We start from the raw sequence: 25,574 nt of genomic DNA, 5'->3' as shown, positions 1-25,574 counted from the left end.
ATGAAAATGGGATGAAAATGGAGGAGAATTGTGCATGGCTGATAATAGCAAACCTGCTCTGCTGCTACCTAGAGTTATGCTGGTACCTAAGGAAGGGCTGACCCAGGTGTCCCCTTCTCGGAGGGTTTGAAAACAGATGACATGCCYTGTCCTTGGCAAAGGAGCCAAGTAATGCCATCTCATTCAGGGACAGGGAGAGGAGCCCCACATGGCTYTTCYGAGGTACTTTTGGTCATTTGTYTTCTCCTCCCTGKCTGAGCAGAAGTGACACTTMTCCTCTGGAGCAGTGGTGTGACAGYGGAGGTGTTTTTGCACACTCCCACATTTCCCCTCAGGTGAAGCTGCTCCCGTCTCCGTGTGGCCCTGCACTCCCACCTGGAGCTGACCTGCTGGTTACGATGATGGGTGGAGCGAGCAGGGACCTCCCATACGGATCTGTGCTGCTGTGAGGATGCACCCTTGTSTCACAAGGGGCTCACCAACACTGGAGCTTCCATCATTCCTGTCTCCATCCTCCTCCTCTTCCTCCAACCAGCTTCTTTCTTTCCTTCATCCCCAGATTTCAATACTGTGCCTTATACACCTGGCTGCCTTCCTGGGCAGACTCCACATGCTGCAGTCTGCTGGACCTCAGCTGGGAAGYGGCTGTGGAAGTCCTGCCAGTGATCCAGAGGAGACCAGGGCTGGATCTAGAAAGAGCCAGAGTGGCACTGTGATAAATGCTCAGCTTGCCTGAGCCCCCCAGGACCTTCCCCTTGGGTTCACTGCCTGGAGCAGGYCTCCTCCATCCTAGTGCTCCTAAGGAGGCATGGCTGGGAAGGATGTTCCAGTGACCAGGCTTGGTGAAGAGCTAACCACCAAAGACTGGGCACACCTGAGATCCCAAAGGGACCCAGGTCACAGGCCTCCCCCTCAGGAATCTCTGGTCCTTGTAAACCAAGACAACTCCTGAGAATTCATCCCAATGTGCCTTGTGCTATTCCTTTTTGGGATTAATCCTGAGGGAACCTGAGGATCAGGAGTAGCCTCCTTCATGTCTGCTGGTCYGTGGTTGCTCTGAACAGCCACTGACAGGATTTGCTCAGTGTACGGAGCAGGAGGGGAGGATGGAGACAGGTGCCTTCAATTTGTATTTATGCCTAATGATTTGTGTAACRAGGCAAGGACGGGTTCCTAATGTGCCTTGCAATTTACATCTTTTACTGACAAGATTATTTTTAAGCACTGTGTTACTAAACAGAACTACAAAAGAGTTTGTATTTTTTTGCTTTGGGAAACAGGGAAGGGTATGAGTRTTCCATACTAACCATCCCCTTCCCAACTCCCGTCTGCTGACTTTGTATTGTTGAAAACATTGACAATATTTTAAGCTTTGTACTGTACTGATCTTTATTTAAAAACTTTAGTGGAAAAAAAAATCTGTTAAAGCAAAACAGTGTGGTGTCAAATTTCAAAATGCACAACTACAGAASGTTATGAGTCGTTAGAAAGCAAAGGGGATAATAATTACAGAGAGGATATATTAGACTGATAATAATTATAATGAACAATAGGGTGTGGTTTTATCTGTGCWTCTTGAAACACTTTCCAGGTTTCACGATACCAATTAGATTTCATTCCCTTTCCACAAGGGAAGTGCAGAATGGCTGCCCTGACACTGATTAGAGAAATTTTAGTTCATCATCCACAGTCACAGAAGGGTTGGGTTTGGAAAAGACCTCTGGGGGTCACCTGGTCCAACCCGCAGCTCAAGGAGGGCCACTCAGAGCTGGTTGCCCAGGTTCATGTCCAGGTGGGTTTTGAATATCTCCAAGGATGGAAACTCCATTGCCTCTCTGGGCAACTGTGCCAGTGCTCAGCCACCCTCACAGTAAAAATGTGTTTCCTGATGTTCAGAGGAACCTCCTGTGTTCCAGTGTGTGCCCACGGCCTCTGGTCCTGATGCTGGGGTCTGGCACAGAGCCTGGCTCTGTCCTCTCAACACCCTCCCTGCAGGGATTTATATACACCTGTAAAATCCTTTAAATATTCCCTGACCTGATCCTCTTCCACCAAGGTCCATACTCCTTGCTCTGGCCTTTCCCCCCAGTCTCAGGGACCAAGGATTCCTGAAGGCTGGTCTTCATGGTGAAGACTGAGGTGAAGAAGACTTTTCCATGTTTTCTGTAGTCAGCTCCCACATCTTACTGAGCAATGGGTCCACATTGTCCCCACTCTGCCTTTTGTCACCCTGTAGAAATCGTTCTGGTTATCGTTGTCATTCCCAAACAGATTCCAGTTGGACTTTGCCTTTCCTCATCCCTGCACACTTGGATWATGTCTCTGTATTCCCTTCTATCCATGTCCTTGCTTTCACCTTCACTCTGCTGCTTCTGTGTTTGAATTTTTCCAGGAGCTCCCTGTTTATCCGTGCCGGCTGCTGGCATTTTTGTCCAGCTTCCTGTTCATTGGAATGGACCATTTTAGAGCTTGAAGATCATTTCTTCCAGGCCTCCTTATCCCGGGGCACTCTACCAAGGAGGTAGAGGCCTTTGAAGAGGCCAGAGTCTGCAGTCTGGTGTTTGATGTTTACCCTCCTCACTTCATTGAGGATCTTGAACTCCACCAGCCATGTCTGCCTTTGACCCTGACATCCCCAGTGAACCTTGGCTGGTGAGTCTAATGTCCAGCAAAGCACCTCTCCTTATTGGTTCCTCCATCACTTGGAGGAGGGAGTTATCAGCACTGCATTCCAGAAACCTCCTGCATTGCAAATCATCAAACCATAGAAGGGTTTGGGTTGGAAGGGACCTTAAAGATCATCTTGTTCCACCTCCCTACCATGGGCAGGAACACCTTCCTCTAGACCAGGTTTCTCAGGGCTCCATCCAACCTGACCTTTAATGTTTCCAGGGATGGGGCAGCCGCAGCTTCTCCCGGAATCTTGTGCCAGGGCTTCACCACCCTCATAGTAAAGAATTTCTTCCTAATATCCCATCTAAATCTATTCTCTGTCAACTTGAATCCATTCTCCTTTGTCCTGTCACTMGATGTTTTTGTAGGTCATCCTTTTCCATCATTCTTGCAAGCTCAGATACTGGAAGGTTGCAATTAGGTCACCCCAAATCCTTCTCCAGGATGAACACCCCTAATTCTCCCAKCCTTTYCTCRCAGGAAAGGTGCTCTATCCCYCTTATGTTGTCCTTCCAGCAGGTATCAGGATGGTTGAAGTCTCCCATGAGGAGCAGAGCCTTCAAAGAGGCAGCTGCCCATAGTATCACCCATATTGGTTATCTCTCGATCCCTTCCCTGTAGGCTCTCCATTGGCTCATCATCCAGGCAGAATTCCAGGCACTCCAGCTGTTCTCTCACTAAAGGGCAGCTCCCTCTCCTCACCTTAGCCTGTCKGTATCCCTCCATTGCAATACTCAGGTCACAGGAGCCATCCTATGGCACCTTCCTAATCCCAAAGAGAACACATCCCTGAGGATACACCCAGGTCTCTGACTCGTCATGCCTGTCCCCACACTGCTGATGTTCACTACACACACTTCAGAAAGACACCCCAGCACACCCACTTCCCAGATGTAGGGATTCCAGTTTTAGGGATTTCTTCATCATGGTGTTTTGTTGATTTTGTTATCCTGTTCTGTCGCATTCCTCCGGGTCCTCAACCCATCAACCTTGTCTAGGAGGATCATGTATGATCACATACAAAACTCATCAACCAGAATATACATTTGTGTGAATTGCAGCACTCAAAACCTCTAAAAAACCCTATTTTTTTCCTTCTATTAACCACGAATTTTAACTAATATTTCTTAATATGACACGMAGACCAAGGCTTCTGTAGGTTGTGTTTTTACCCACCAGAGGGCGAGTTTTCCCCATCTTTGTCTTTCAGTGCCACGAAAGCAGAGCCGGCTAAATAATTCCTTTTCCCTTTCACAAGTAGATAGAAGGAATGTGGGAAACTAAAAAGGCTCATATTAACCTTGGCAAGTCAGACTTGCCTGTACAAAAGTTTTCAAGGATGCAGCTTAATCCAAATCTTCAATTCCTTATTCCTCATCTTTCCTCTTTCCTGCTTTGTAGTCACTGTTCCTAAGTACCAGCTTCTGCCACGGTTTTTCTTAAACTTCCTTCTGTGGAATCCCAGAATGGTTTGGGTTGGAAGGGACCTTAAAGACCATCTMATTTCAAATCCCTGCCATGGGCAGGGACACCTTCCACTAGACCAGGTTGYTCAACCTGGCCTTGGACACTTCCAGGGATGGCACAGCCACAACTTCTCTGGGCAACCTGTGCCAAGTGCCTCACYACCCTCACAGRGAAGAGTTTCTTCCAATATCTCATCAACCACTTCCCTGTGTCAGTTTGAAATCATTGCCCCTTGTCCTTTYACTACATACCCTTGTAAATAATCCCTTTTTKGCTYTCTYGGAGCCCCTTTAGRCATTGGAAGGGGCTCCAAGGACTTCYCAGAGCCTTTYCTTCTCCAGGCTGAACATCCGTAGCCTGTCATCTTTGCAGGCTGTGCATAGAGCACTCTGCCACACAACCTTGTCACAAATTTGCTGTCACTCCTTGGGGATGATCCTTGGCATACAGAGGCAAATTTCCTTTTCTGAAACAGCCCCAATTCTCTCTAAAATGCTGCCTAAATATTGCAGCTTGAAAAATCAGAGCAAGCTCTTGATCAGAGATCTGCACCTGGGTCTGAGTCAGCCCTCACACCAGAAGCTTCGCTGTCTTCCAGACCCAGCTCTTCCAGCCCTGCTTGGCCTTCAGTCCATTATTTTCCTTTCTAAGCTCATCAGCCTCATTCTTTATCTCCCACCGTCTGGCTTTCTTCTCTCTCCCACACCGTGCTCAGACAGACGGTCTGGCTGCATTTCTCCCTGCTTAACTTCTGCTTACAAAACCCTCGGATCTGCTGCTCGCCCTTGGATCACAGCCTGGCTTGGCTGCGGTACTGCTGATAAAGAGAACAAAGCAAAGACACACAAAAAACCCTTTTTTTATTTAATAGAATCCTAGAAGGTTTGGAAGTGACCTTAAAGATCATCTTGTTTTAACCTCCATTCCACTCGACCAGGTTTCTCCCAGCCTAGCCCTGAACACTKCCAGGGATGRGGAGTCCACTTCTTTTGGGAAATCCACAACTTCTGTGGGCAGCAAACAACTTCTTTTATCCATGGATTTAACTCTGTTTTCTCTCTTGCATTCGGGACTGACTTTTTCAAAGCCACCTTTTCCTTGGTCTCCTTGATGCTTCTTTTTGCCTCTTCCTTCAGAGACAAAAATCATCTTTGAGAGTGGAATTATATTAATGCTACATGTTAAAAAGACACTATTTCACACCCATGTACACATATATATACATGCGTATGTACTATATACAGCACAATCACTTCTGTTAAAATGTTTCAGGCACTCCAGATATAGATTTGTCCCTTCACCGCTGTTCCTCAACCTCGACACTGCATAAAAAAAGCAGCCCAGTCGTTTTGGAGGCCAAGATACTTTAATAGCACAGGATTATGAGAGGCTACGAGAGAGATAGAAGGAGCTGTTGAGGGGGATATGAGAGCCTATGAGGGCCTCATACAAGCAGACTATGAGGGTCTGTGAGCAAAAAATCCTTAATAAAACAGAATTAACGCCTTCCACGTCTTTTTTCCGCGCTGCGGGAGCCGAACTCCCCTCACAGGCGGCGGGGGCGCCATTCGGCCCCTCACAGCCCTGCCCGTTGTCCCGGCGACCGCGCGCGCCGTGGTGCGCACTGCGCAGGCGCGGAGGGAGCGCGCCAAGAGCTTGGCGCATGCGCACTGCGCGCGCGGGCGGTTGCCGTGGAGACGCGTCGTCGGGGCCGGGCCCGGAGCGCCGCCGCCGCCATGAGCTCGGGGTCGGAGCCGGGGCAAGGGCCGGGGCAGGAGCCGGGGCCAGGGCTGATTCCGGCGCCGCTTCCCCTGCCGGGGCCACTGCCGGGGACAGGGATGGGGCCCGTGGTCGACCCCGGGCCGGAGCTGCCCTTCCTCCCCGGCTGCGCCATCAAGGACCCGACGGTGAGCGCGCCCAGTGTCCGCTGTCCCTCCGCTGTACCCCCTTCCTACGGGAGTCCCACCGGATCAGGGTTGGCCGGTCGCCCTCAGAATGGGCCGGCCCCTGCACCCCTCCATACCCGCTCCYGGTGGTACTGGTACTCCCCTGAAGACGTTCCATGGGAATCTGGTACTCCCTCAGACCTTCCTCTAAATTCACGGGAGACTTGGGACCCCTAAACCCGACAATGTTTATTGGGTTAGAAGACTCTAAAGATCATCTCGTTCCAATCTCTTGCCATGGGCAGGGACACCTTCCACTGTCCCAGGTTGCTCCAAGCCCCGTCCAACCTGGCCTTGGACAATTCCAGGGATCCAGGGGCAGCCACAGCTTCTCTGGGCACCCTGTGCCATGGCCTCACCACCCTCACAGGGCAAAATTTCTTCCTAAGGTCACATCTAATCCTGTCCTGTCACTTCAAAGCCATTCCTCCTTGTCCTTTCATTCTAGCACTTGTCCAGTGCTCCTCGCCAGCTCTCCTGGAGCCCCTTTAGGCACTGGAAAGGGCTCTGAGGTYTCCCCAGAACCTTCYCTTCTCCAGGTGAACACTCCCAGCTCTCCCAGCCTTACTCCTGAGCAGAGATGCTCCAGCCCTCGGGGCATGTCCATAAATTCTGCTGGACTCTCTCCAACAGGTCCACACAATTTTGTGTTTTGGGCTCCCAGCCTGGATGCAGCACTGCAGGTGGGGTTTCACAAGAGCARAGTAGAGGGGGAGACAGTTCTTCCAGGGAACATGTTACCCCCTGAACACACCCCAAGGAAACATCCTGTTCCCTCAGATCACCCTCTAATTCTTCCAAGAGGCCTGGTACCTCCTGAATTCACCAAAATTCCTTGAGACAACTTGATGTCCTTTGAACTCATGTCCTGGGAACCTCAAACTCACCAGACACTGGTACCCTGGACATGAATCCCAAAGAACCTGGTGCTCTGTAAACTCACTTGATGCTCCCCAGCAGACTGAATATCCACTGAACTCTCCCYCAGGGACTTGGTGTTTCCTAAAGCCACCAAATACCTGCTGAACTCACTTCTAGGGGACCTGAATGCTCTGTACTCACCTGGTATCTCCYGATCCCACCTGCAGCAGACCTGGTACTACCTAAATTCTTCCAGTGTAATTGGAATTTTGTTACCAAGGGACCAAGTATCCCTGAACCAGCTTTCCAGGGGACTTGGTGCTTTTAATATTCTCCCCAAGGAACCCATTGCATTGTGTACCCATCTTATAACCGTGAATTTGTCCTGATGGCTTTGGAGAGAGACACACACACCCTCCTCCCCCTCATTTGTGAGCATCATTTTAAATTCCAACAGCTTTTTCMATAACTGCAGAACTACCATCTGCAAACTCACCCCTTGGATATCCAGGCCCTCTGAATCCATCCAATAATTACCCCATCAGCTCATGAGATACCCCATGGGAAATCTCCAAACTTGRTCTACAGTCCTGAAATCTGATTTCCTCAGGAAAACTGCTGTTTCTTGGAACCATCCCAGTTTTTCCAAAGGAATGTGTATGTGTTCTGAACATTCCACTCGTACTGATACTGTCCTGAACCAGGATCCTTAAATTCACCTGATATCCTCAACTAGTTATACCCAACATTGACCAAACCTTGAACAGTCCTCCWCTAGGAATTAATCCCCCAAATAATCCCAATAGAATTATTTTCTGGATGTAATTTATTAGATAGATACACCTTTAAGTCATCAATTTCATTGGCAAATTGACCCCAAATCCTCCCAAGGTCCTTTTGAAGAAGTGGTGCCACAGAGAACTGATGCTTCCATTTATTTCTCTGATATACTAAAAAAAAAAGCCACAAAAAAAGCCAAAAAGGGGGTTGTTTCATGCCTGGTTTGGGCACACCAGGGATTTGCAGCCTCTCTGGAGACCATCTTTAACAGAAAACATTCCTGCCTGCATTCAGCTTTGCATATGAAAATTACTTGTCATAGAATCATGGAGTRGTTTGGGTTGGAAGGGACCTTAAAGACCATTTTGTTCCAAYCCCCTGCCATGAGYAGGGACACCTTTCATARSCYCCAAGCCCATCCAACCYGGCCTCAGTCAGTGATGACTGAGTTCTCCAGTAGTAAGTGGAGTAGATTATTCATAACAAATATTCATCCAGTAATAAAGGTTATCTCAGAATTATTGTCAGATAATATTTCATTGAAATCATTCATAACATCTTGAAAATCTGCAATTTTCCAGTCTATCAAATGGGCATCACTATGCTTAGTTTCAGAGTAAATACTGAGGAGTCCTAAAGGAAACCTTTGTGTTCAAACAAAGTGCTATTATTGTTTAGTATTCATGGGATAGAGAAACACAGCCACTGGGAGAGGGAATGGTGTTTGTGTGAAGTGTTACAGACTTGGCAAAAAAAAAGACTTAATTCAGTGGAATTTCTTCAGRTAAACACTGGCAGCAACTGAGATTAGAAGTTTACATTCTGGGCTTTCCCTTTTAAATTTGCATTAGTCACCTGATCCTGTGAGATGTTACCTGGCATGCAGGCTCACTTTTGGGAGAGTTTATCCACTCAGGGGCCTTATGAATCTATGAGGTGCTTTCTTTAGGCAAATGTGGGSTCTTAAAAGCCTGTACACTTCTAACAAACACTGATATGGCACAAATTAGAGACTAATTTCCTGGTTTTCCTTGAATATTTTTCCCACAGCTTTCCCTTGGTATTTATTTAACAGAAGGAAGTGGCAGTTCTGYGGCAGTTTACAAGATGTTCTGGTAACATGTCTTGAGTCAACKCTTATTTTCACCTGTTTTCCTCACTGTTCTCTCCATTGCAAGATCTGTAGTAGCAGTTYAAAGAGAAAACAGGGAATAATGTGGAATTCAAGTGGGGCCTTGAAGGTATAAATAAGATTAGARGCTTAACCATAAGGGGCAAGGGAGGGGGTGGAGAAGAACAAGTTTGCATGCCTGAGGTTAGACTGACTGGAAGTCTGGGGCTGGAAAAGGAGCTGGAGCTTGCTCTCTCAGCACGAGAAATGCATACAACTCTGTTTTACTTGGCAAAAGTCAAGAGGTTTTATTATCAAGGACTCATAATTTCCCCTGTTTTCTCTGGAGCATTAAGTGTTGAAAGCCCAGTGGGACCAGGCAGGCTCTCAGAGTGCAGGTGAGGTACCACGTGTGGTGGAGTGTGCAGCAAGTGGAGTGGTTTGATGTCACCCAAGTGTGACCCTGCTCTTCAGTAGTGCAGAATGGGACTGTTTGACAGAAATCAGCTCCTGTTCACAGCTCTGAGAGCAGCTCTGGGGAGAAGCACTTGGGACTGCTGACAGTAGAGAGGCTGGGACCCAAAAAATCCCCTTGCCTTGGGCTGATCCCCCAGCRTGGGCAGCAGGGGAAGGGGGGATTCAGCCCCACTCAGGTGAGACCCCATCTGCAGAAATCTTCAGATCTGGGCTCCAACATAAGGAKGACATGGAGCTGCTGGAGCAARTCCAGAGGAGCCYCTCTGCTCTGGAGCCCAGGCTGGGAGAGCTGGGGGTGTTCACCTGGAGAAGAAAAGGCTCCAGGGAGACCTCTGAGCCCCTTTCCAGTGCCTAAAGGGGCTTCCAGTGCCTAAMGGGGCTTCATGGAAGATGGAACAAGCTTTTTAGCCTGCCCTGTAGCAACAGGACAAGGGATGATATTTTTAAGCTGGGAGAGGGTAATTTAGATTACATGTTGGGAAGAAGTTTTTACAAAGAGGATGKTGAGGCCCTGGCAAAGGTTTCCTAGAGAAGCTGTGGCTGTTCCATCCCTGGAAGTGTCCAAGGCAAGGTTTGGATGGGGCTTGGAGCAACCTGGGATAGTGGAAGTTGTCCCTGCCCTTAGCARGGGGTGGAACAAGATGATCTTCAAGGACCCTTYCAACCCAAACTGACTGTGTAGAGAGGTGATAAAACTACTAATGTGCTTTGGTACGTTTCATAATTGCAGTTCTGTGAGCATGATACGCCTTGATTTAACCCATCAAAAAAAATCCTGTATCATGCCCAGGAGAGGTTTGAGAAAATAAACAGCAATGGAATACACAGAGGGTGCACAGCAATCAAGGGAGCTGTACCATGAGGCTGTAACTGAGGTCCCATGGTGCTCTGTACTTGCTGACAGATAGGGTAGGGAACAAAGAGCTGSTGAGATAAATACTAGTGCAGATAAAGTGCTGACGCACCATTCTAGGCATTGAGTATGGTGGCAATCAGGAAATTCAGTGATTTAAGTTCTTCCGGAGTCTGTGGCAATGCTGGGATCTGAGCTCACTCTCATGCTTTCTACATCCACCACTCACGGTTTTTTCCACTTCCTCGATCTAAATGCAAGATCTGATTTTAAATAACTGCTGCAGTAGTTTATAGTAAAATGCTGGGGATATGTGTGGGGGGAGACATTCTTGATGCTGCACTCTTTTACTAGTTTTTTGTGTTTTCAGTAGCTGTATCTACTMAATTCATGCAGTATTTTAATAGCTGGATTTCCTTCCACAGAAAACATCTTTTCATCGGTCTCAGACACTGGACTTCAAAAATGGATATGCCTTTTCCAGGCTGCCAAGGGAGGGGATTGGCGGGGACACACTCTTTGCAAATCAGCTCTCTCAAGATGAATTAGATGATTTATGCACCAAGAGAAMCACGCTGACCTATGGGCAAGTCAAGAGGTCTGCACCTTCCCGCTTCACTCCAGCATTCGTGGAGTATGACAAAAAGGTATAAAGAAGCTGATTCCAGGAATATCACTGGCCAAATTCGGAGACATAAACAGTCAGGGTTCACGGGACTGCATASAGCAGTTTTCAGATGCCAGAGCCCTTAGTCAGAGACAGCTGAATCCCAGACTGAAAGAGGCTTTCTTTGCTCGGGAGGGGGATTATAGCACGTAAACGATGTAAGACATTCCCTGCAAGTTACACTCGAGCATTTCCAGCAGATGTTGGAAGAGAGGTTTGCTTAGCTCTGGAAAACTGCAGTTTATAAGTATTGCTCTGCAAGCCACAGCCTGGTGTTTTGTGTTTCCAAAACTATATTGAGGTTGTTGCTGAGCTTTAACTGGAAAAGTCAGTCTGCAGTGGGAGCCCTGGTAGCCTGTTTGACTGTGGTCTCTCTATTTATGCTTGTGTTGGTCACCACAGCGTGTTACAGGCTGAACATTAGTGCTTCCCATGTTACATCTTGGTGATCATATCAGATTAGGAGGTGGTTCTGTGTCTGCTCGGAGCAGTCCTGAGCTGACCCTTGGTTTTCAGTGTGCCAATGTCCCCGATTGCAAACCGCAGCTGTGGATGGAGCAGCCGCTGCCTCTGGAGCTCAGCACGTGCAGGCTCTGCACGCTGCCAGCCCTGAAGAGCAGTCTACAGCCAGCCAGCCCTCAGCCCAACTGGGACACAGGCTGGGCAACAGATGTGCTCTGTTAATTACTGAGGCTGTTCCTTCACAGTAATGTAGATGCTGCTGTTTAATCTGTCAGATCCTTCTCTACCCCTTCCTTCAAGCCACAGGAGCAGCAGGGACCCCAGTGCTGCTGAGGATGTCACAGTCCCTTGTGGGGCACTTTGCTGACTGGTAGCAACTTGTTGGCTTTATCATCCCTTAATCATCCATGCCCTTGRGCTGATGTAGGCTGGGAATGCAAGGCCTGATTGGCCACCTACACCTTCTTAGGGGCATTGAATGATCTCAGAGGGAATATTCCTCCTACTYCTGCCAAGCAGAGGGACTGGCTGATTAGTTTCCTTTTTTTTCCTGGCACAGATCAGGTTTCGCTGTCAGTGCTGAATAGATGTGACTTCAGATCATGGAGTGGTTTGGGTTGGAAAGGAACTTAAAGATCGTCTTGTTCCAACTCCCCTGGCATGGGCAGGGACAGCTTCCACCAGACCAGGTTGCTCTGAGTCTCTTCAGTCTGACCTTAAAATGATGACCCATTCAGATTTTAAAATCTTCAGATGTGGTTAAACTCTACTAAAATCTGTTGGTAACTTCCCTAGATCAAGGGCTGTAAAACTGACGAATAGAGAGCTTGCATATCAGTAAAGTAGATTACTGTCAGCAGCCAAACACCTGGCAGTACATGAAACAGCAGGTGATCAAGAAGTAGGAAAAAGGCTGTATTTTTATGCTTGTCTCATTCACGCCAGATTTGCAAAAGGCACATCTTGATAAAAGCCCTCCCGATGCCTCTGCCATCATTCACAGATTAGACTAAAGTGGTCCTTGAAGATTTTGTAGAATCTAGCCCTGTAACTTTATTTCCCCAAAGCAAATTACAAGTAAATTATTGCCTTCATGGTGTTTGAATTGTTTCTTTCTCTCTCCCTTTGTTATATTGTCCCTTGGGCAGGTTTTGAAGTTTGATGCCTACTTCATGGAGGAAGTTTCTATCTCTCCAGTGGAGAATTACCGGATCCGCCACGTGGGCATCTACTACTACCTGGAGGATGACAGCATGTGTATYATCGAGCCTGTGGTGAAGAACTCAGGTCTGGTTCAAGGCAAACTCATGAAACGCCACCGGGTGCCCAAAAACGATCAGGGCGATTTTTACCACTGGAAGGATCTGAACCTGGGCATTGACCTCCACATATACGGCCGGACCTACCGCCTGGTCAACTGTGATGCCTTCACCAAGGTGTGTGTAGGGAGAACACCAAAAGAGAGAATCCTGGGAATTACAGGATTTATAGGATTTTAATTCTCTGTTAGAGTCCAGTAGTTTGCAGCTGTAGCTTTCATGATATGGGTGCTCGCAGTCTTTCATTTTGCTYTTTGTGTAGGTTTCTTTCTTCARGCCAAAGAGGAGTTCAGGGTATCATGTTTGCTGAAGGATAATTAACTGCTTAGTRTTTTTGCTCTAGGACTGCTGCAASTCCATCCTTTTTCCTCYAGACTTCYTACAATACAAATTCTAAGTTCATGTCTGGGCAATTGAGCTGCTTGGAGTCCACATGAAACATTGTGCATACATGAAAGGGATATCMGTGATCCTGACTCTTTTCTGATTTAAATTCCTCTGTTAAGAACAGTGGAAGAGAAGACAATCAGTARCTCTGCACACATCCACAGCCAAGCCATGATCCATGTGTTGAGAATCATGGTATGAACTGACCTTTCTAAGAGAGCTTACTCATGGTCTGCTTTTCTATTTCTGGCTATTTTTGTTCCAGTAAATGAGATAATAACGATCCAATAACAAGAAATAAGAATTACCAGTACACTGGTATCCTGCTAGTTTGTCCCCACTAAAATCTCAGCCCTGGGCAGCTACTATTTTTCCAGGCCAGGGAACCATTCCCTGTAGGTGAGTTACATGCAGTCTGGCTGTGCTGGAGGCTGGGAGAGTTTGGATCCAGGCTTTWCCTTGCCTGTTGGCCTCAGTGCCCAGGAATGTTTCCAAGCATGTGTAATGTATTGGTATAAATGTAGCTGTGGGGCCAGCTCTGCTGGAACTGGTTGACTGTGAAAGTCAGTTCACATCCAACAAAGAGCTGATCCTCATGTCAATATTGATGGAAAACATGGAATGAGCTACCTGGGTCTACATCTTAAGGCCAATAATCTATTTATCACTTAGTGACATCTTCCAGACCAGACAATAGTGAGTCTGAAAGTGTGAACCTGCCTTGTGAGTCRTCAGGGGGATCTCATATTCCTGTGGGAGATATTTGTATAGGTGCTTCCTGGGCTGAATATTTTCATGGGTCATTTCCCAAAGCCAGAAAGGGAACAAGTCTGTTGACTTCAGAGGTTGTTTTGGGTGGCTGATACAAGTCCACAAGTAACACCCTGGAGTTTGTTCATGATCCAAGGTAAGCAAAAAATCCCTTTATAAACAAGCAGATTGCACTCTTTCTGTGGGAAAAGTACACCTGAAAGATGGAGTGAAGCTGCCACTGACACATATTCTTGTGCCTGAAGGGTCTGAAGTGTGGGTGACACTAACTTACTCTCTGACACAGCCCTAAGTCTCTTGCAAATTCAGGCTGACTACATCTGTGTTTATACACCAATTTAATATTTTTAATTTACATAAAAGAGACCAGGTGACACTTACCTTCCATTTAAAGCCCTAAGGCCAAGGAGAACTGTGCTCAGGTGAAATCTGAGCTAGGATGTYGAGATGAGTTAGGATGTTCTGATTAATTAAAGGGTAAGCAAAGCTAAGAAGCAGCTTAAGCAAATGTCTTCATCATCTGTTGTATTTTGCTGTTGCAGTAGAGTTCTCTGTGAGGAAAGAACTTGCAGAATTCTGACCTCATTTATATCAGCCCACCTGTAACCTCTAGTCACCTGTTACCTTCAGAACCCCTGGCAGCACTAACACCTCAGATGACTTTCCTAGGTGTTCCTGGAGAGCCAAGGAATTGTAGTGAACCCTGAAGAGGAAATGGTTTTGGATCCTTACACAGAACAGCACCGAACACCAGTGCAAAAACCCATGGTGCCTGCAAGTCCTGACCCCTTCAGGCAGTTTCTGGCCTATGACACAAAGGTGAGAGCTGGGAATTACCCAGATTATTGTATAATGGCACCTCCACTCCCGTGTCCTGTTGTGGGGCCTTCAATTTAAGGGAGATCATGAGGGTCTGGAGTGGATYCAGAGAAGAGAACAGAGCTGGGCAAAGGGCTGGAGCACCAGGAGCTGCTGAGGGAGCTGGRATGGGGCTCAGCCTGCAGAAAAACCTTARKGGAGACCTGGCTCTCCACARCTCCSTGACAGGAGGGTGCAGCCRGGRGAGAGTCAGGCTCTGCTCCCAGGCAACCAGCAAAAGGACAAGAGGAAATGGCCTCAAACTGTGTGAGGGGAGGTTTAGGTTGGACATTAGGAATGATTTCTTCACAGAAAAAGTGATTAGATATTGGAACAGGCTGTCCTAGGGAGKTGRTGGAGTTGTCATCCCTGGAGGTGTCTAAGGAACCACGGGATGTGACATTCAGTGCTCTGGGCTGGGTGACAAGGTGGGGGTCAGTCAGAGATTGGACTTAATGATCTTCCAATCTAAAAGATTCTGTGATAACAGTAAAAAAGTGCTATTGAAACCAAATCYAGTTCTTGTGAGTATCTACGACTTCACTCATTCCAAAATGTCTCAGTTTACTGAACAGACTCCAGATTTGCTCCTTTCTTGGCTTTAGCAAGAAATAAAACCTTTTATTTTTTTTTTCTGGGCTTTGTGCCTTGTAAACAGCTCCTCTTTGGAGTGCAGAGCCTGTGTTCAATATCATCCATTATTCTCTTGCTTTCTGTTGGGATGAGATAAGCCACCTGTCTGTGGAWTTTAGCAGCCAGATGCAGTTTTATTAGGAATAGTCTTGCTGCATCCACTCCTTTCCTCCCTCAAAATACTGATGCCAGGTGTCAGAGCAGACCATTTCAGACAAACACAAATGCCCCTTTCTTTGACTGAATTCTCCCTGTGTTTATCCTGCCTCTTCAGGACCTGAACCCTGGGGACCTCAGAAGTATCTCAGTGTGATGAGTTTGATTTCTGTGGTATCAAAAGATGATTGTGATCTATGTTTGTCCMCTTGTTTGTTCTCCACCTCAGGTGCTTCGCTTCTATGCCATATGGGATGACACCAACTGTCCCTTTGGTGATCACCATCCTTGCATCATCCATTACTTCTTGGCAGATGACACAGTGGAGGTTCGGGAGGTTCACAGGAGAAATGATGGGAGAGACCCATTCCCGATACTGATGAAACGCCAACGCTTGCCCAAAGTCTTTGAGGACAAGAACAGTAAGTTCAGACAGGCACATCTGTCTCTGCTAAAGTGTCATTATTTCATGGTCAAAACCAAACTTCTTTAAATGATCACTAAATTCTTTCTCATTGGGGAAACTGTGGCAGGACAGCAGTGCCAACATCTCTCTGGAGCTATTTATGCAGCTTGCTTTTATATCCCTTTTCACTAGAAAATGTTAACATCTACCTGATTAATTTATTTTCCCTTCTGCTCCCTTGTCCTTAGAGAACTTCCCAAGCTGTGTGCTGGAAATCACTGACCACGAGGTAAAAGAGTGGTACTCACCTAAAGATTTTGGTATTGGCAAAACTCTCACCCTCCTTGGACGAACCTTCTTAATCTACGATTGTGACAAGTTCACACAGGACTTCTATCGTGAAAAATATGGTGTCACAGACTTCCAGCCACTGGATGTACATAAGAAACCAGCTAAAAAAGTTGTACAGGTACTGCAAGCAATTTCTCAAAAGAAGGGAGGAAAGGAAGCAGTTGGTGTAAGCTCTTATAGTAAAGCTGAGGTTCAGCTTAGTAAGAACCCGTAGAAAGTAAGTTCAGATTAAAGAAAAAAAAAAGTAATTTGAAAAAGACAAGGCAAGAATGGTCATAATCCATATAAGAATGGAAGCCTGGCTGCACTCATACTACAGAACTCTCCCTCACTCTCCAAAATGGTGTTGCCAAGTGTTGTCTTACTGGGGATGGTCACAGCCCTTCTTACCTCCCAAAGTGAGCCTAGGAATGTTTTGGAGTGTGAGTTGGCCTAGACCACAGGCATGATGAGAATTAGGTTACCAGTGTAACCACAGAGATAGCTGAGTTCCTGTGCATAGGAAGGTACAGTTGGAACGGGATGATTTTATGGCCCTTTTCAACCCAAACCACTCTATGATTCATTAATATAGCCACAACCTCTTTATTCAGAGAAATTACCTGGCTTTCTGAGTTTCAAATTTTCTTAATCCTCTTATTTTTTTCATTAAGTACAACACATGGCCAGGCTGGTATCATCTCTACTGGGCAGGATGTCACAACTCTTGCTACCTGGTGGCAGAATATTTCCTTGCAAATCTGATGAGTTTTGATAAACGCTCTTGTAAACTTTGTCTTATTCTTAGTTTCAGCTGTTTATGATTGGTATCTCCTCTGGATGCAGGTAATTCCTCCCCATAATGGTTTTGGCGTCCCTGAAGACTCTCTCCAGAACTGCCTTAGTCTGGTTCCAAAGCCTCCACGCAAAAATATTATTAAGATGCTGGAGAATAACCTCAAAGTCCTCCGGTACCAGATGGCCYTGGTAAGTGCTTTCCTTGGTGGAACAATGCCAGGAGCAGAGTAGAAGGGGGAGACAGTTCCTCCAAAGGGATGTTACCCCCTGAACCCATGCCAAGGGAACATTCTGTTCCCTCAGGACACCCTCTAATTCTCCCAAGAGCCCTGATACCTCCTGAATTCCTTCTCCTCCTGGGAGGAGCAGCCTGCCCAGACAAGGCTGTTGGCAAATTCTCCTTTGTGCCAGTGGGAAAGGAGAATACCCTGAGCCAACATGAGTGTCCCCAAGGGGATGCTGTGGGGTTATTGTGTGCTTGCTGTGACAATTGGCAGCTCGCAAAACTAGAAAAAAAAAAAAGTCCAGAAAGTACAAACCAGACCTGCTACAAACCCACAGCCATTTATGGAAAAACTCCCTCTGCCATCAGCACGTGACAGATGGCCCTGACTGAAACAGCCTGCACTGGGCATTGTGCCTCTGCCTTCCTGACACCACTGCCACCAGCCAGAGCTTGGCTCCAGCACTTGTCCTTCTCCAGGCTAGTCCTGGATGCAGCAGCCAGCAAGGAGCTGTCCTAGCAGAGCAGCCAAATGCCAGTGTAGAAGCTGGAAAATCCACGAGAATGGTGTTTTCCACCCACAAGAGCACCCAGGCCCTGGCCTTTGTGCCAGCTTTGCAGCTGGTTTATGCAAGCAGCCTCTGGCACGTCCAGCAGCAGCGATGGCATTTCCTGTGCTGGCTGRTGCCTGCCCTCTCCAAACACTCTGGCTGAATAAGGGCTGGTTTCTTTTCCCTATTGTGCAGGAGTTCCCTAAAGGTCATAGCTGAGGAGTTAAGATCCACTTAACTTTAAGCTAAGCAAGTAAACCCACTGATGTGTCAGGGGAGTAACTTCCTGTGACTAAGAGCTGAAGCAGCACCAACCTCTCTCAGGCACTCAGAATAATGAAAAATGTAACCTTATATCTGAATTTTACAGCCTCTCTGGGATGAATCATTCCATATAGGATATTCCTTTCTCTTGGATTACTCAGGCTGTGGAAACACTGAATATTCTTGGTAACTTCAGCCCAGATTCTGCTTCCGTGGCTTGAGTAAAGCAAATAACCTTTGAAATTCAGATCCTTAGTGCTGTCTAGGGCTTTGTTACATTACGTCGGCACACCAAGTGCTTTGTTTAGTCAGCTATAAAAAAAGCTCTGAGCTCCAGGTGCTTGTGAGTAAATTACTAGGTACTCCTAAGCACCTCAGGAAAGGAAAACCTGGTTCAAATGCTCTGTTCCAAACCYACTGCCTTTCCTCTAGGAATCACCAGTGCCTGAGGACAAAAATCGTATTTTCATCCTTTCTTATTTCCTCTCCGATGACACMGTCAGCATTTTTGAGCCCCCAGTCAGAAACTCTGGCATCCGTGGAGGCAAATACTTAAAAAGGACCAAAGTTACCAAGCCAGGGTCCACTCCAGAGAATCCCATATACTATGAGCCCTCTGACTTCACCATCGGTTCTACAATTGAAGGTAAAATCCAGCCCGGATTTATAATGCTCTGCTCTGATATGTCATTATTGCACGGTGCATATCTCTTCCTTCACTTTAAAGATCTGCTGCTTCTGGGTCTCATCACATTTGAGTTTCCAGAACAGCAGCTGGTGTGCACTGATGTAACGTTGTTATTGTCAGCGTTTGAACCCTGCAATCAGTGAAATTATTCTTATATCAAGAAGTGAAACAAGTAGCAGAGCTGGCTCAAAGCCGAGCCCAGCCACAGGAGAGGAATCCGGCTCCCTCCTGGATGAAGAAATTACTTTAATCTGTGCTAAAACACAGGTAACACTCCTTTTTTAATGCTTCTTCCCCAGTTTTTGGCCACAGGTTTGTCATCACTGATGCTGATACATTTGTGCTTAATTATTTGGAGAACCATGCAGAGAATTTCCCTGCAGCAACACTGCAATCCATAAGGGATCATTTGCGCCCACAGAAGGTGGAAGTGGAGACTGTCAGCAGGTAGGCTACAAAGAATGGGCTRGTGGGGCTAAATGAGATTCAGGGTTGACAGCTAAGGGCTCCAGCCTTCTGCTCTGCTGCTGGTTCAGCTCCAAGAGGCTGTGTTTGGACACATACAGAGGGTGTGAAGTGTGTGCAGTAAAATGTTGTGGCTGCTACTGGCCCCAAAACCTCATGGGACAGCTCGGGCTCAGCAGCACAGACAGACAAGTGGTCACAGCACCGAGCCTGAGTTCAAGTGTTTGGACTTTCAGAAGAATCACAAAATGGCTTGGGTTGGAAGGACMTTAAAGATTGTCTCATTCCAACCCCTGTCATGGGCAGGGACACCTTCCACTAGACCAGGTTGCTCCAAACCCTGTCCATCCTGACCGTAAACACTCCCAGAAATGGGGAACACATCTTTTYCAAAAGGGATCAGCTCACTGTAATAGATGCTGCCATCTTGAGCTGCTGGATGGTTGCAGGCTCAGAAGGTGGTTGGTGGAGTCTTTTTTTGGGATTTGTTCCTTCTTTGCTTATCAGCCTGTCAGAGCCTAGACCACATCCTCCTTTGTAGCTGTCTGGACCCTGTTTGTGTGACCCAGTAACAATCCTGTTACCTCTAAACATGGTTTGGAGGCAGTTATATCATGGCTTTGGTTGCAACTTGAGTTTCCCACAATTTCTAACACYATAGAGCACACAAAGAAATGCTCCTTGTTCACACAAGTGTCACTGAAAGCTTACAGAATGAATTTTTACATGAAATCCTGTTATTCCTTTCTTCTGCAGTGGYGTCCCCAAGAAGGACCTGGATGATTTAATTGTGGAGGTTCAGAAAGAGCTGAAGCTCCAGGAGCCCTTCAACACCAGGAAGTTTCATGAGGCATTTCATCATTTTGACAAGGAGGGCTCTGGCTTCCTGGATCAAACAACATTTTTAAACATTTGTGACAGGTTCCATGTGCCGACCAGCACCATTCTTCTTAAAAAGGTCAGATGGAAGGGGTCCTGTGCATGTGGAATTCCCCTCCTATAGCTCTTCCGAAAGATCTCTTCTAAAAACCAACCCTAACCAGCTGCTCTGACCTATAAAGGGGAACAACCTCAAGAAAAGGGCATGAAAGTCACAGTTTAGAAAAACTTCTGAGCTACTGGCCCAAGTCTGTGTCTTAGAGGAGATAATAATTGCTGTCCTCTACGGAAAGGGAAGAAATGTTATCCAGGTTGCATCCCGTGTTTGGCTGCACTGTTGTGTGCAAAAATTCCTGGTGGTTCAGGTCTTGGATGAGTAGAAGAGGTTGTGTATCATGACAGGGATCAGAGATKGTGATAGAGATCAGGCTCCTGCAGAGCTTGGAGTGTCTGTGGTGGCTTAAGCACAGCTGGGACTGAGTAGGGGTGACACTGAGGTGTTCAGGGACTGTGCCTTAGGAAAGCTTAGAGACATTCTGGATTAAACAGCAACTGAATTGAAGGTTTAAGAACGAAGTATTGTTCCCAAAATAAAATAATAATAATAATAATGAATTAGAATAATAACTCCTTGGTTAACACTTGCTGGGCACTATGAGTAACAAACTGCACATAAAATCACAGTCTGCAGAGCAGAAAATGTGAGTGAAACAGAGAGAAAAATTCCTGCCGTGAGGATGGAGGAGGATCCTTTCAGGAATATGACTGACAAGGATATTTCCTTAGCATCACATGATGGTAGATGAGTGGCCAGTAAAGGCAGGCTCCATGTTTAAGGATATCTGAAAAGCAGAGGGAATATTTCCGTTGCTAAAATAAAAAATTTTCTAAAGCAGCCAACTGTGAGCATCACAGTCRTGGTTAGAAAGGTGCAGAGGATTTGTGTCTTTGAATGTAGGGTGAATAAAGGCCCTGASCAGCACCCAGGGCTTTTCTGAATTCATCAGAGCTCACTCTGCCCTGAGGAATTTACCATGTGGTGACAGTCCCTACTCCACTCTGAGAATGGGAGAGAAATAACATTCCTAAAAATATGTGGAGAGCATGTGACAATTGAAGCTAAACTCCYACATTTGAGCCCAAATCTAGGACCTAGGCACTAAAAACATCCATCTTCTCTCCTGAAATCTTAATCCTAGTGTTCCCAGAGCCTTAGGAAGTGTGGCAGGGCTGCAAATTAAACATATGGCAGAGAGTTCACTGCTTGGAGAGGAGCACAGCTGTCAGTCACAGAGCAAACCCCAGTGAATCTGTCTCCAGGCGACAAGGGGAAGAAGAATCCTTTCAAGGAATTGTGATATTAGACCTTTTCCATCTCCCTGGGTGTCAGAAGGAGATTAGTTATGCAATTAAAGAAACAAAAGCCTTCTTTCTTCCCCTGAAGCACACAAAGGCTRCGGCTCTGTAACACAATGCAGGGTCAGGCACGGACACCAGAACTGGCTCATTAGTCGGGCTGTCACCAAGCTCAATTATCTGTGTCTCCCCTTTATGCCATGTGCACACACCGAAGTGACACCAGGGAACAGTAACTGTTCACATAAACTGCCCCCACCCCAATTTGGCAGGGATTTCTGCAAGATTTCCTATGGCCCATCTCAGTCTGTGGCCATGCTTTGTGTTTTTGTGGCTCTGTTGCCACTCTGGTGAGGCCCAGAAGGAAATCAGGATTGAACTCAAACACTTTTAATTCTTCTCCTTGCAAAGATTAATGTCATCTATAGGCCTTCTAGGTTGGACTAGAACCTTTAGATCAAGTCCAACCTTTAAATAGAGTCCAACCATTTAAGGAGTTGGATTAGATGATCTAAAGGTTGGACTTGATCATCTTGCAAGTCTTTTCCATCCTYAATGATTGCAAGATTCTAAGTTTGCCTGTGATTCAGGACTACCAAGGTGGGGGAATTCACATGGGGGAATAAAATCTCCTGCTCCATCACACAAGAACTTGTGGGTACTTTCCCCTAAAAACAACACAGATTTTGCAGCTTTTTCCAACTCTTTGTGATGTTTGCTGTTTTTTGTCCCCACAGCTGATTGATTACTGTTCCTGTGAAGAAGACAAGGTGAACTACCGTGACTTCCTTTTGGCTTTCCCAAGTAATCTTTTCCCAGAAGCCGAACRACAGCAATTGAATTCTCTGGTGACTTGAAGACACTGTACTACAAAAAAGGATGTTCTGGTTTTTCACCCTTGCTTCACTCTCACCCCCTCAGCTGATTCCACCCTCACTTTTAACTTTTTTCCCTTCCGAACTTCTCCCTGCCCTTTTAGCTACCACCAAACTCAACCTCACAACTGCTGGATGTTGAAATGAAACTCAAAGAAGAAAAAAATTTTCAGAGAACAAAAGTCAGGCCCTTCTGTAGTTTTCATAACCTTTTAGTGCAGTACTTTAGAGAGCTAAAGCTCTCTGGAACTTTCCACTCCAGGCTTCTCACAGATGGGCTTTTCACATTCAAGTAGTGATGACTGCCAGTTTTGTTATCAAAATTTCAATAAAAATGTATTTGCTATTAAAGTGTTAAAAGGTGTGTTTTCAATAGAGTGGCTGGAATAATTAAGGATTAAAATAAGGGTGGGGAGAACCCACAAATTGTGATTCTGGGGCTACTCAAAATAGGGTGGTGGGTTCAGTTATCTGGAGGTAACAGGGGTCTGGACACAAATCTGCTGACAGCAGCTCTGCATTTTAAAACAAAAATATGGGAGAATGGGTTTAGGGCCATCTAAACCCACCTGATCCACCTGTCATCTCACCAGACAGGTCTCCAAGGACAAGGGCACACAGGCAGTTGGCATAGCAATGGAATTATGACACTCATGCTCCTCTCAGAGTCACATTACTCATCTTATTCATCTCCCCACAAAGGTAAACGTGGCAGGAGCCTTCTCACCCCAAGTGACACCTGCCAGGTGTTGCCATGGAGCACTTGCAAAAGGCAGCTGTCACGCACACACAGAACAAAGCTCTTTGGAACAAAACGCTGCTTTAAATCAGCTTTTGTGCTGTGGATTCCCACTTCCCCTCAGACAGCTGAGATCCTCCACATGACAGCTCCCTCCAGTCTCCCCTTGTTTGGAAAGGTCACTGCTCTTCCCTTCTGGGCCCGTTTTGTGCTGCTGCTCACCCTGAACAAGAATTTCTACAGGGCTCCACCTCAGATTTCAAGAGACCAAGAACTTGCAGATGAAATTACTGGAGCTGYAGAAAGTCAGAAACTATTTTGTGCACATGCTACAAAACTGTAACCTAACCCTCAGCCGAGTGATGCCATTTCCCTGGGGCCAGCTGCACAAAATATACAATATAGCTCACCAAAAATATGTGCCTAAACCACATCAGATAAATCATCTGCTACAAATACCCTTATCCTCCACTCCCTCTGATGAAAGCAGCCAYGAATAATGAACTCTGGAGCAGCTGCCCATGCTGTGGACATGGGAAACGTGGCAAGATGAACCCCAGCTGCAAAGGGCTTGGGGTAACAGGACAAGGGGGAATGGCTTTAAACTGAAAGAGTAAATTTTGATTGAATATTGGGGGAAAAAATCTTCCCTGTGAGGGTGGGGAGACCCTGGCACAGGGTGCCCAGAGAAGCTGTGGTTGCCCCTGGATCCCTGGAAGTGCCCAAGGCCAGGCTGGACAGGGCTTGGAGCACCCTCGGACAGTGGAAGGTGTCCCTGCCCATGGCTAGGGGTGGAATGAGATGGGCTTTAAGATCCCTTCCCACCCAAACCATTCCATGATTCCATGAAAACAAGGACATAGGATAYTGCAAAGGGGACAGACCAGTCTGCTGTGGCAGGAGAGAGACCAGTACAACCCACTGCAGCCAAATGTACAGCACAGGAATAATAAAGCACCAGTGGACAACGACACTGGAAGAATCTATGCCTTTTATTTATTTATTTCAGAAAAATACTTCTGCTGTGTTTATCACAAAAGTCATTGAACAATGAACAACAACAAACAAAATCCATACAAAAACTGAAGTGACAGGAAGAATGAAACAAACAGGATAAAATACCAGAGACTGTTAATTCCCCCCACCCCCTTCAAAACCAGGAAATTTGCACTAAAAAGCATAAATATGGAACAAATTTTCCTCGAGTTCCTTTGCTGAAGTTTGATCAGTCGAGTTCAACATTTCTGAGGAAAATTTACACGCCTCTGCCTGGCTTTTCCAACAGCCATTCTTTCCASAAAAACTCCACACACAGCCCTGAGGAGAAACACACTTCACTGCTGGACATAAACCTACTAAACCAACCTTTCATCCTTCCTGGAGGGCTGCAAATCAAACCCCATTATCTCCATCCACTGTTTGATGCAATTTGGGGTCCATCTGCCAAAGGCAGGAGCCCRAGGCTGCTGTAAACCCCCAGGCACTGCAGCAAAGGCAGGACAGCTCCAAGCTCCCAAAGTCACTTGGAGGCAAGGAAGAGACATCCCAGAGTGGCACCTCATCCCTCCAACCAGGAGGCTGAACAAAAATTCCTTTTAAAACAGTGAGTTGGGGGTAAGGGGATCTACAGGGGAACTGGAACTTGGCTACTACTAACCCAAACATGATSAGTAAGAAAGAAWCCTAAACAACAACAACAACAAGACAAAATGCGACTGTAATGCCCCATAATGTAAGAGTAACTCAAAAACTGTATGTGAAATGCTACATCTGTTCTTCCTCCACCCCTTCTCTTCCCAAGCCCATTCTCCAACTATCTAATTCAAGAAGAAAGAACTAGTGCTGGCGTTTCACAGCTCTTCTAGGCTAGGACAGAAAACACTACATTTCACCCTAAAAACCACAGGCTACTCAATTCCTGACCTCCTTTGGATGTATAAAGGACAYAGACTACTACTCAAGCCCACAGGAAGGGTGTGAGGAATTGTCCCTCACTGGAAGCAAAGACCTGCAGTTTTGGATAGTCTCCATCACCTTCTGCACTGTGATGGACAAGAGCTCCTGCTGGGGCTTGGATTTTGGTGTTGGATTAAAGGCTGGGCTTTGATGAGTTTGGAGGTTTTTTCCAACCTCACCCAACAATTCYGTGATGCTTTCTGCAGATGACACAGGGCTTGACAAGATGGGGCACAAGAAGAGCATCCACTAAAGGGAAGTGAGCTCGTGGCATTTCATAGGCAGAGTGGCCAAGGACAGACTGACCAAGAAGGGCTTGGAAGGAAAATACTCTGAGAAAATGCTCTTTGGGCTGAAAAGAAGGCTGGATCTGCTGAGAAATGACACGGACACAGGAGCAGTTACTGTGGGCTTGCAGCCCAGGGATTGTGCTTGCACTACAACACGAAAAAAGGAGCAGCCCATGGCAGYCCCTCTGATGGAGAGGGGATTGCAAACCTCCAGGGTGACAGTGGATATTGCCTCACTACACAGGCTCAGCTCAAAAGAAACTGACCTGCCAGGTTTGGGTCTAACAGAAGGATGGGGATTTCTGAGGACTAAATATAGGCGTGGGCAAAAAA

General features: G+C 46.6%; 1 protein-coding gene across 1 annotated transcript; it reads left to right on the top strand.

The window, feature by feature from the left end:
- The first annotated feature begins 5,876 nt into the window (after positions 1–5,876).
- On the top strand, positions 5,877–22,589 carry EFHC1 (EF-hand domain containing 1). The gene is made up of 11 exons (XM_057382193.1): positions 5,877–6,047; positions 10,594–10,815; positions 12,446–12,733; positions 14,444–14,593; positions 15,651–15,843; positions 16,076–16,296; positions 17,004–17,144; positions 18,426–18,639; positions 18,981–19,128; positions 19,903–20,104; positions 22,119–22,589. Exons 1-11 carry the CDS (start codon positions 5,877–5,879, stop codon positions 22,236–22,238), a joined length of 2,070 nt encoding a protein of 689 aa, XP_057238176.1. The 3' UTR covers positions 22,239–22,589.
- The last annotated feature ends 2,985 nt before the right edge of the window (positions 22,590–25,574 follow it).

The sequence above is a fragment of the Malurus melanocephalus genome, unplaced genomic scaffold, assembly GCF_030028575.1.
Source record: "Malurus melanocephalus ecotype Western Australia unplaced genomic scaffold, MMel_1.1 scaffold_553, whole genome shotgun sequence".
Classification (NCBI taxonomy): domain Eukaryota; kingdom Metazoa; phylum Chordata; class Aves; order Passeriformes; family Maluridae; genus Malurus; species Malurus melanocephalus.
This window is presented reverse-complemented; position numbering and strand designations above follow the sequence as displayed.